We start from the raw sequence: 13,099 nt of genomic DNA, 5'->3' as shown, positions 1-13,099 counted from the left end.
AAGCGAAGGAAGCGGACGGAATCGTCACAATCATTGAATTATATTATACAGGGTGTATTAATTGTACATTTTTAATAATGTTTTTTTTAAATTTTAAGTTAATATTTTCGTTTTGAAATAATTACGTTATTTTCTCATACAATTAAGTGTATTTCTATGAAGAATGTCTATGCAGAATAAAGTAAAACCAAAAACACAACAAATTTCATTAATTTACGACCGTAATGTAATATGTACAGTAAGGTGAATAAATCGTGTTTTTTTAAATTTCACTTTTTGAGCGCCGATTTGATTTTTTTATGAATATTCATCCAATACGGGACATCCTATATATTATTTATTGTAATATATCTAATAATACAGAGCAAATGTAATATATTTTTTCTCTCTTTCTGAAGCCCAATGCTGGACACATCGATCGTGCAGCCGACAGCTGAAGGCTATAGAATAGCGACCATAAGCCGGTAGACGTGGCGTGGGCAAGCTCTCCGCTAGGTAGACCAATGACGGTAAAAGTAGAAGGAAGTCGCTGGATGCAAACAGCGCGAGGTCCTCTATGGGAGAGGCCTAAAAAACCTATCTCTTAAAACCTCCTTCGAATAACAAACCGTTTATTAAAAATAAATATTCAATTAAATATATCAAACGTTAGATGTCATATGAAAGATAAAATATTTCAAATATAAAATCATATTGATAAATATCATTTCGAAAGTACCAGATAAGCGTGTCAAATCACGATAGTAAGCTATATATATAATTAGTGGAAAGTGATTTTTATTATCTTATAATATATGGCTTCGCTATGCAGCCAATGCAACACGTTCCAATTACTCTCTAATCTAAAGTTATGTATGTTAATTTTTATATTTATTTCTACACCAAAAAGTATTTATTTCGAATAGTTATGATACATAGAATAATCTACATTTTTTTTTGAGGTTCCTATCCATCTATTTGGTTCTTAACATACTCTTATAGAAACGACAATTTTTAAAAGATACCTAACGATCAGTTGTTTCAGCATCTATAGGAATAAATAGGATGTAAGATGGATTTAATTTTTTTTTGGCTTGTGGCGAATTTATCATACCACACAGTTCATCAAATGTTTATTCTTACGTGTAAAAACATTTCTATTATATTCTTTCTATTCGGTTTCCTTCTAAATAAATAGTAGTTTACTTTGCAAGTCATTTATTATAATAGGGAGGGAGATAGATATTTAATCACACTACTACATTCGTAATATAAATAACTTTCGACATAGGCCTCCCAAATAGATTTGTAATAGGACCTGTATAAAGCATCTTTTATCATCTGTTTATCGATGGCTTAACCAAAGTCATCTGTATGTGGTCTGACCCCTACCAATTTAAGTTGGCATTTCGCTATAAATTCTACAAAAAACTTTATAAATTTCCAATATTATCGAAAGTTGATGAAATCGATACTATGAAATGTATCGATTTCATCAACTATGATCTATAAAAAAAAATAATTTATGCACAGATTATTAATAAAATCTTTATATTCGCACTACTAATACTATCTCGACAAGAATCCATAAAGTTCGTTCTAAAATATAAAAGCGAAATAAGACGTAGTCAAAAAAATCTAAATGTAAATATACATTAATAGATTACCTCATAAGATTCACGAACAAACCCAAAACCCAGAGAACAAAGATCTTTTACTTAAAACCTGATATCAAAAGCTTCTCTCTTTTAAAGAAGGACTGAAAATCAACAACTAAACTAAAATTATTTCAGGAAATTAAATATTACGTCTTAACATTGTCATTTGCAAAACAACAATTTTACAGGATCATAAATTAGATGATCCAATCACGTATGAAGTGGCAGTGAACAGACCACATAACATGCAGAACAGCTTTAAGATCCTAAAGTGGAGACTACGTGCCGTCAAACGCAACGTAGGAGGTCCACCCAGAGATGATCAGACGATCTTATTAGTGTTGTCAAAAACATTGGATAACTGGATGGCAACTGCTTCAAACCTGTCCTCTTGGAAACCTATAAGAGAGGTCTATGTCTAGCATTGGAAGTCTTACGGCTGAACTTCCACCAACTAGGTGGACAGATCCTGTTAAAGTCTTAGGAAGAATCTGAAAACAGGCGTCCAACCGGTATTGGAAATTTATGGGGTAAACCATCTCCAGGAGTGGAAACAAAATCAGACAAATCTTAACAATTTTTTTATTAAATGTGCAGACAAGTGTTCTTTAGGTATAATTTAAGTATTATAATATAAGTAGATTTCCTCTCACAGTGCCCAAAGAAATCTCAAAAACAATATGCATGTTTTGAAATCTTGTAAAAACTACTTGCAGATAAATAAATAAAAAATAAAACAAAATTTCGAAAGGTCTTTCCCAGTGTTGTGTTGGCGACTTGTTATTTTGACTTTGACAAACTACCATAATTCTTTTTATTAAATGATAAAATTTATAACTAATAGAAGGTCATGAAAGAACATATTATTGACCTCATTAGAAATAGCTTATAGCTCGACCAGGTCTAATGAATTTGATCAAAGTAACAAAAACATCATTATTAATAGAAACAAAACCGATAAATAAAACAGGTAAGGTAAATTATCAAATAAATAGAAAAATAAGGAGATATACATAAAACAGAAGTAATGTAAATATAACGATAAGTATCAGAAATAAAAATACAAAATCGTGTAGCATTAAAATAAAGCTAAAAGAGAAAAATGTAATAATTACCTATTGTGATATAGAAAGAGGCATTGCATGTAAGGAAATTACGGAATGAAAGTAGTGAAAAGTAAAATCATATGACGTATAAAAGAAGAGTAAAGAATAAAAAAGAAAATGTAAATGTCCTGTCCAAAATCAGAAGAGGAAAATACGAGAGGTCTAAAAAAAACAAAACATCAATTACCAACAAAAGCTAATTATAATCAACTAAACGCAACTTGAATGCAATGCGAAATTCTCAAGTGGGTGCAGTGCTAATTTTAGCCTACCGTTTTACCACATAGCTTTGTATAATTTAGATAATCGAATATTGAGAATACAGATTATAAGCTTAAAACTTAGTTATTTCTATCATTGAACAGTGATATCCCAACGGTGAGAACTGTAGCTCGCGATGCAGGTCGCGGATTCGATTCCCTGGGACACAATCTTATGTATATTATGATTGCCACTGCCCACAATCAAGTTTCCAGAGGATGGGCAGCTGCAGAATTGGCTACTCTACGTACCATAATACCACATACTGCGATCGCCAACCCGCATGCCAAGTGGCGATTATGATATATCCCTCATAGATATCTGGATGCGGCCTATGTCTTCCAAAAGGCTTCTGTGTGTGGTTGTAAGATAACTATTTTAATGTTCATAGTTTGATCCAAGCGTTACTCTTTATGTACAACCAAATTAAAATGCTTATATATATGTATATATATATATATATATAAATAAGTGTGTGTGTGTATGTATGTATATATATATATATATATATATATATATATATATATATATATATATATATATATATGTATAAATATATTGATTTAAAATAGGTGTAAAAGCCTTAAAGAATGGATGGAGTAGATTTATAAAACATTCATTTTTGTATTTTTAAATAATTTCCAAATAATAAATCGTTAAAAACCGCAAAGTGTAATGAAGCAGTACACGGTTTAAAATGAAATAACAAAAGAAAGTGTACTATTTAGTTATTTAGACATTCATAAAAAAATACTTTAAAAATTGAACAGTATATAAATGAATACCTCCTCTTAATAGCTTTCTAAAAATTATCAAAGTGCCTGAAAGGTAACAATTTTTTTTCTTCTTTTACAGCCGATAGACGCCTACTGGTATAGGCCATCCCCCAAGATATCTATGGTGGGATATACCATGATAACAACGCTAGGCAGGCAAGTTGGCGATCGCATTGTGGTATTATGGTACACAGAGGACGCTGTTGTCCATTCTCTGCAAACTTGTTTATAAGCTGTGGCAATCCTATATAATTAATGCATGAAGAAATGAATGTACATAAAATTATGTCCCGAGAATCGAATCCGCAACCTAACATCGCAACTCTCAGACCTCTACCGATGGGTTACAGGGGTGAATGTATAACTCCTTTGGTGTCAATTAATATGGTATACCCCATTCAAAAATCAATAACGATAAATTACCTAATAATATAGTAAGAAATAACATTGTCAAATCTCGACTGCTTAATATTAAATTTATTTATTGTTTATTTATTTTATTCAATCGCATAATGTTAGAAAAATAAAGTAAAATAATTCATAGTGATCACTTTGCACAGTGGTCATATATTATAAAGCCTATCTTCCGATCATTCTGTATATTTTTGTGTTAATAAAACTTATTCTTGTTTTCTAAGATTTGTTATAGTTATATTTATTATACATTAATATGTCATAGAATTAATTTTATAGACAATATGTTGATAAATTTGTAATAATTTTAAGTGTTGATAATAATAAAATTTACTTACGTTTAAATCGTATCCATTTGTAACCCAAGAACGCTTGCTCAGGATACTATATTTCTTCCTCCATCTCGTCAAAAGTCCATCACTGCTTTTATGTCTCTTCGAACGCCGATTCACAACGTAACGTTCCATTTTAACCAATTTAATTAAAAAAACGCAAAACTATATCCGCACAACACCACCGTCATTAAACTCGTATGCGTTGAAACTAAACGCGCACTGAAAACAAATCTCTAAGAACGCCGGCGATCATTAGAATATTTGTTATATAAAAATAACGAGAACGGAATTAATTACACGTTTCTAAACATTAAAAACATAAACTGTTCTTTTATTTAGAAAGTTTTGCACAATTGTTTATGGTTGCGTGAAAGATAATGGAATTGAAAATAAAAAAATAGAAAAATTCGCGCGCTTTTCTGACAGGAGCGTCGGACGGCGTCCTGTGACTGCAAGCGAACGTTTAGTAATATCGGTTCTGGTGTACCGTGTCGTACGTTTGCCAAATATACCGCGTGCCGTAGGACAGTCCCGATTTTTTACGGAACGAATTAAAATAAGTAGAGAATATTGTTTACAATTAATAAATAATATATCTATTAATCTATACAGATATCGGATAGACGACTCGATGACAGGTCTTACTCTGCCTTCATCCAGAGACCTCCCGTAACCTTGACATCAGCCTTTCTAACGGGAGCCTACTCACGTCGCATCTTCGTAGTCGCCATTCGAGAACCTTCGGTGTCCAACAGACTTCGGTTGATGAACAATGTGCCACGCCTTGATTCTTCTGCGTATCTCCAATTACGATAATGTACTGTCTGGACATAGGCAACTACTCCAGATTTCCAATAAGACCAATTCCAAGCGGCTAACATCTAGCGTCTTTCGATGACCTTACCTGTGTCCCCTTTCCATCATATGAGTCCGGAGTCTCTACTCTAGGATTTTAAAGCCCCAGCGGCGTTTTCTGATTGCTTTATTCAAGATGAGGTAGGTGCTGGTAGCTGTGTAAGGCTGTTATAGCTACATCAGACCTCAGGGCTTACAATATTATGCTCTAAACCTTAAATTAATGTTCGCACTTCCTGACGTGTGGGTGTGGTGCGCAGGCCTTTTTCTGTCGCTCATCATATCTTCTTCAGGAACTCTTTTTCTTCTTCGTCAATGTATTCTTGCTCATGAGTCTTCTTTCAGTTACCCCATCTTGCATAGGCATGTCCAGTCAATGAGACAGTTTAACGTGCTGGACTATATCAGGTATATACAGTTATAAACAGAAGTATATATCTATTGTAAAAAATGTTTAAGTGATAAAACGTAAAGCATTACTGGTATTTTGAAAACTAGTAGATATTTAAGATCTCTTCAATACATAATAAGTACAATTTGTTGTGGAATTTTCCTAACTAATACCTTAGAGTTACGCAATAGTTATCGGCGGCTTTGGCGCCGCATTGGCAACCACGTAATAGGGAGTCCAAATAGAAGCAATAATATATAAATTAATATAAATAGAACTCGATGTAATTACTAATCAATATTATACAGGATGATTGGTTATAGGTGTAAAATAGGTGAATGTATACGTCATTTATTGACAATTAATGTAAAGTATATCCTACCCAAAATTTAATGCGAAAAATAAAAAAAGCGTTTTCATAATTCGAATCTACATATAAAAATTAATTATTGTTTAATATCTTTCCCTGTAGTGTTCGTGCTGCCAGAAGATATTGGCCTGTCGCATTCCGATAAAAGAAATAATGCAAAATAAATTTTAAAGGTTGTGTGGAAATAGGTAAAAAGTTTTAAAGATTTTTACTGAATAATGATTTATACATTCATCCCTTTAAAGCTTCTACATCTAAATAGACCAGCTTATAATGTCTATAAAATCTGGGGCAGAGATCGGATAATATGATAAAAAATTATTTAAAACTATACGTCGGTCAGAAATTATGGAAGCGGCTTCAATGAATTACTTAGAATACTCTGAATCTCCACCAACGCCAAAATCTGAATATTCTGATTTTTTTTCGATAAGAACTCGTATTCTATTGTAACTGGCAAATGAACTAATATAAATACAAATTGAAAAAAAACATTGAATTATATCTAGATCAGTAAGCATAGCGGATTTTAAAGTATAAAAGAAAATAAAATTACTGAAGGAAAGAAAATTAATATTTATAATATAGTAAACACACGGCTCAAGGTTCGGAAAGAAATGAGGAAATCCGTAGAAGAACGAAGAGCACTGACGTAGCTCGAAGAATTGCTCGTTTAAAGTGGCAGTAGCTGGGGCACATCGTGCAACTGATGGCCGTTGAGGCCGAAAGGTTCTTGATTGCCCACTAGCCGGTAAACGCGGCGTGGATAGGCCTCCCAGTAGGTGGACCCACGGTATAGTTAAGGACATTGAAACTCGCTGAATGTAGGCAGCGCTTGAACGGTTGTCGTGGTGACCTTTCAGGAAGGTGTATGCCTTGAAATAGGCGTCTATCGGCTGAAAAGAAGAAAGGTGTGTGTCATCTAAACATACACACTTATCGAACCTAGACCGCAAGTACGTGTAAACTCACAAGCAAATCGCTGCCAGGATACTTCCTTGTCAATGTTGTTTTCAAGCTAATCATTCAACAGTTTATTGATCTTGGCTCTGGAGAAGTCACGTTGTCTCCACAACACGATGACAGTTATCAACTAAACATTACGTTTACAATTGTATCAAGGTTCTACCTACAACAGTAGGCTACCGAATTATACAGTTATGAAAAGAATATGTGTTAAAATAAATATTACATATTTAATGGAATCGTTAAAAAGCGTTACCTTGCGGAAGTCCATCCTAAGTAAGAAAAGGACCAATATTATATACATCTAATATATAAAATTCTCGTGTCGCGGTGTTCAAACTTGAACTCCTCTGAAACGGCTTGACCGATTTTTACCAAATTTTATATCCGTATTCAGTAGGTCTGAGAATCGGCTACTATCTATTTTCCATACCCCTAAGTGATGAGGGTGGTCCACCCCTAAATTTTTTATTTTATTTTTTATACAAGTTTTTTGGTTTTTATTTTATTATGATACAGCATACAAAAATACATACAACCCTAAATTTTCACCCCTCTACGATCAATCCTTATCTTTAATTTGTTAATTAAAAACTTTAATTTTTTTGCAAAACAACGTTTGCGGGTTCAGCTAATACCAATATAATATTTAGCCATATGCAGTGGTAGTCGTGCAACAAAGTGCAAGAATTATTACAATTTATTACACTTTACATTTGTACATTTCGAAATTAATAAAAGATTTATGATACAAGTTGATACTTAACATAGATATGAAAGCAATAAAGATGTAAAAGAAACAGCTTCGAACTGATTTCCTGGGACATTTACAACCGCGACGTAACAGCTTCATCTTCATTTTCTATCCCTTGCGTAAATTATCTAACCATCGATAAAGTCGTCAAGATTACGTGTCTTAATTATGTTCAGCTTATGCAAGATACACTTACATAAGTTTACACTGAGATTCTTGATTAGGATATTTCTCACAATAGTGTACCCTCAATCCATGCTTAAAATTAAACCACTTATTGCTGTGGTACGCGAAACATTTCTTTTGGTGGTAACTGTGTACAGTATTGCAATACGCTCTCAGGTTTGATCAATATTGTGTACATTGAACATGACTCCAATTTAGATCAGCTTGCCCAGACTGGATTTAATCCGAGACCTAGGAACCCCAGGAGAAATATAAATAAAAAACATATATGTAAAAAAAAATAAGAATTATAAATCCCTGTTCCCACATAAATAGGGGTGGAACGACAGATCCCCAAAACCAGGGGCGACAAAAAACGAAAAAATATACGCCTTCAGGTCTGTCTCCGCGTTTTCATGTAATTATTTTACTAAGTTATTTTTTTCAAAAAGCCTAGAAAATTAAGATCAATAATACTATGTTAATGTATATATTTAAATACACATTACATAAATGTCTTAACTTATCAAAGGTGCATAGAAATTACATTCTTCAGAATCTTAAGAATATATATTTATTTATTTCACTGTTTTAAAAGATTTTGTATGAACCCGTGCTATTGGGGACCTATCGTACAACTGTCTTATGTAGGTAGGGACAATATTTTCAATAATTTTTTCAGTCTGTTTTTTTTTTCGTCGTCATGTTTTATCTTTCGTATATCTTTCTTTTATTCGCCACCTTTTCTATCATTCCTTTCCAAGCTATATTTTTCTTTCTTACACTGCCTTCCTTACTTCGCTTTCATGTCCATACTACTATTTTTATAGTTTTACTTTTTTGGTTTATATTTATTCATTCACTTTTCTTTACCTAATTATTATATATTCATAGTTTATGACTTACATTTCTTTCTCTCCATTGCTCTCTATTATTCGTGGACCTCTAACGTTAATAGGATAAAATAAAGTTAAATATAATATTAGAATTTAATAAAGGTAGTAAAGACTTCTAGCGGCCGTTGATTTCATAGAAGTCAGCAAAATAATACAATACAATATATAATACAATATATTTTACATTAGTGAATGAATTACGATACGAAAATACATCGGTAACAAACATCGATTTTCAATACCACGGTATTAGGTACTTTTATCTTACACGATGGTATATGTTTATCATATTTAGTGTAGTTCGACTTTCTTATATTTATTTGTTTATTTATATCTATATTTCCGATTGCAATCCCTCGACAAAAGTCCATTGTTTTATGTATATAATATTTTTTTATACTTCCCGTGATATGTAAATATTTGTGTAGACGTTATAATGAAGTTGTTGATTGTAATTTTAATTGATTTACGGTGCGATCGATGCCAGATGAAAACATCCTGTATAAAAATTACAATTGCAATAGGTAACTATAAATAAAGTTCACGCAAGAAATGTTTTATCGCTTTTAATAATATTATTGGATTTTAGAGAATGAACCAGAAAAAAATTGTCACTTTGAATAATAAATCAAAGACAAAATATGTTTATTACGTAACAGGGGTGGCCAAAAACCTTGATAATACGAGCCAAAATTCGAATTTTAAAAATTTTCACAATCCGCAATTAGTAACGTTTTAAAAAGGTATTATGTTTTTTTAGAAAAGTACAAAATATATGCATTGAAATTAAATATTACCATAACTTTTAATATATTTTAAAACATATGAAACGATATCAATTTTTTAAAATATAAATATATAAAAATGTAAACTGAATTCGGTTACATTTATCGCAATCTTCGAATAATCCTTCAAAGAGCCGCATGTGACTCGCGGAACGCAGGTTGGTAACCCCTGCTATATAAGATCATTACAATCATCTATAATCGTCAGCTTAACCCTTTTCTTGATAATGTATCTGTAGAGATACATCAGAATTTAAAAAAAAATAGTGGCATTAATTTTGAACGCAAAGTAATCATTTGTATGTGAATGTTTAGGTAATTTCTTAATTTTCGAACGCTTGTTCAGTTTTTTTCTGTTGGCATCCTTGGGTCTTAAAAGTCAAGTGGTATGAATATTAATGTCATATTAAAAAAAAAATCTGCCAAGTGAAGGGTTAAAATTAAATTTATGTTAGTTCGTAAAGCGCCACCAACTGACTAGAACTTACAAGAAACTCCATGTTGTTTTTTATGTAAATTACATCGAATATAAAATCTAACTCCTGATTGAAAGTAGGTAGTTATAAGTTTTAAAGGTGAATGTATGGCTCATTTTTCATCAAAAGACATCATCGTCGTCGTTTCTACTACTACTGCTAGGTTCCTACACAGATATCTATGAGCAGATATACCATAATTGCCATGTTGAGGTGGAAACTTATTTGTAAACAGTGGTAATCTTATATCACTAATTTATAAAGTGTGAATTATATAAAACTGTATAGTGGAAATTGAAAACGCAACCTTACGATCGCAAGTCAGTCCTTTACCGTTGAACTATCGCTGCTCGTGCAAAAGTCAGCAGTCGGCAATTTAAATTAAATGATCGGTCACTAAAAAGAGTGTTCATCGATTAGTTTAATTATTATAATTACAGTGTAGTTCAGTTATTTAATTATTAATTCATTTCGTTTTTTTTTTATTTGTATTACAAAATTATATTTCGGTGCGCAATAAAATATATTTAAGTGCATCACAAAAATAATTGTCGATAAGTCTAGTTTAATTCAAATGAACGCATCCAAAAAGAATGCGTCCCAAAATAATTAAATAAAAACATATGCAATGTTTTTATTGTGCCTTATTTGTGTTACGGTATGTTGGAACGAATACGGCTGCACGATTTGAATTCAGCGCTCGAATTCGATTGCCCGCTGACAATGGGCACTCAATGTGCTCCGCATGTCAGTAGGTTTGCCTAGCCTAAATATTTGACCAAGGACGTTTCTATTTTATTTGTCATTGACCGAGGTGAATTTGCAGTGGCCACTTCAGACAACTCGTGGGCAGTGCTACCGACTTTTGTGGCCGAAAGGTTGTTTAGTGGCGATCACGGGTCAGTAAACACGGTGGTAATCAAGGATAGTCGCTGGATATGGGCAACGTTAGACCAGTCATCATCACGATCTTTTGGGGGAGGCCTATGCCATGCAGTAGGTACCTATCGAACAAATACTGTTAGCACTAGGCTTAACAACAAAATAGGGGTTACCAGCTTTTATTCAGTATTTTAATTAGAAGACACCTTCGGTAGCCTCGATTACACCGGAATGAGAGATTGCAAAGTTCCAAAGTGGTCTTAGCACATGGGTTCCTAAAAAGCTTTTTGACCTGGATGGTGATGCACGTTTATCATCCCGATATAGAGTATGAAAATAGACGGCCGCTGTGGAATCAAGAATCTGAAGTGATGACAAGAGACCGGTAAAAACAGTCTTGGATGTCCACCCACAAGATGAACAGACATCGTAAGACACTGACTGCTTCTAACCGCTCCTTAGAGGACGTCTCACGCCTGAAATGATGAAGAAAGAGTATGAGAAAAGATTATAAAGAATATATAAGAATCTATAGTTTTTAACAAAATAGTAACTGCCAACCCCCCTTCGCATGACCCGCGCTACCTTTCGAGGGTGTAATTCCATAAAATCCATTCTTGGTTATTTGGAACAAGCCAAAAACAATACTCTATATTTTAAAGCTCCTCAACTTTCTTTGCAGTTGGAATTTTCTAAAGTCAGTTCTTAATTGATCTTTACTTGGAAAAAGAAATATTCCTACCAAATTTCAAGTTGCTGATCTTTACGGTTGCAGAGATATTATGATGAATCTGTCCATGTGTGGAAATTTCTTATATTTAATACATTGAAATCTCTTTTTGTATGGTATTCATACTATTCATATACTCTTATAGTACGAGTTATTTCATTTGCTTCAAAATTATTTTATACTCGGAATGGGACGTTTCCTAGTAAGAAAGATTATGTATTCACGGAGTCTCAACGAAAATAGACGGTCCGGGAAACAAACAGGATATGCTGTTTCCTTTTCAGGACGACTCCCCCGAAATACATTTGCTTCATAAAAATAAATGAAACTGAACAATTATTCAATAAAATTATTAAATAGTTCACTAGTACTATATGTTAGTGTCCTCCTATGGTAAAGCAACGTATAAAAACTATAAAAATAAAGACTAACAAAGAACGTTTACCAAACACATCACAAGTTCCTTTATTTGGTGCTGCCATTCCTGGCCATTCACTACGTCATTCATTACCCGTTCTATGAATGCGAGAAGAGACGGTGTAGGTCTTTCATTAGAGATAACCTCCGGCAACTCGCCAAGGCTTAACCTTCTCACCATCTGTGACCCTCAATAGCCCTGTACCACCCGTAATAGGCCCACAACCCCATCAACGTGTAGCAGCTCCTTCACCTCGGGGTTCCACACGGAGACGCACGCCAGGCGCTACAGCCGGAGTTGATGCAGCTACAAGTACAAATCTCCATATCTCGTGAGCATCTGGGATTGACGAGATTTAATCGGACATCACCAGCTTGCAGGCCACTCTGTCGTCATGCAGATATGCCTTCGTTACTTTGGCGGTTTCGCCCTCGGAGTAACGTTTCCTCCAGACCTCCAGTGTCCCTTGCTGAAGCAGGCGCTTAGTATGCGAAAGGAGGTGCTCATTATAGATTGACTTATAAAAAAGATATAAGCAGCCGCGCTCTACCTCCTCGAGCTCATAGACCTTGTGAATGTCACACAGGCAGTCGTGTAAAAAAATTCGTGTGAAATAAAGAAATATTTTTATTCCAACATACAGATATTAATGGCTATCCACTAGTTCATCCGAGTTCCCAGTTGAACGTTTAGATGAACACGCTCATTTTCAGCACCTGGCATAACAACCAAAGGGACCAACCCTGCTATTTGAAAATTCACGTAAACATAGATCTCCTACAGCTTTATTATTACTATTAAAACAAAACATAACAATGACCTATCGTTGACTAATAATTGAGAAATCATCTTACTCCACCCATTTCGCACAATTCTTGGCTT

At 33.5% G+C, this 13,099-nt stretch overlaps 1 protein-coding gene across 1 annotated transcript in view; it reads right to left on the bottom strand.

Moving 5' to 3' along the window:
* LOC137933761 (uncharacterized) overlaps nucleotides 1-4,859 on the bottom strand; it is a 135,017-nt gene extending 130,158 nt beyond the window's left edge. Inside the window, exon 1 of the mRNA XM_068777801.1 lies at nucleotides 4,533-4,859. Within this exon, the coding sequence (XP_068633902.1) occupies nucleotides 4,533-4,661 (129 nt within the window). The 5' untranslated portion in view covers nucleotides 4,662-4,859. The remainder of the gene's footprint in view (nucleotides 1-4,532) is intronic.
* Nucleotides 4,860-13,099: the final 8,240 nt, after the last annotated feature.

Source organism: Battus philenor, unplaced genomic scaffold (assembly GCF_028537555.1).
Source record: "Battus philenor isolate CCGP_79_NKW_IND1 unplaced genomic scaffold, ilBatPhil1.0.hap1 SCAF_14, whole genome shotgun sequence".
NCBI classification, from domain to species: Eukaryota; Metazoa; Arthropoda; class Insecta; order Lepidoptera; family Papilionidae; genus Battus; species Battus philenor.
Note: the sequence above shows the minus strand (reverse complement) of the source record. Positions and strands in the feature narration are given on the sequence as shown.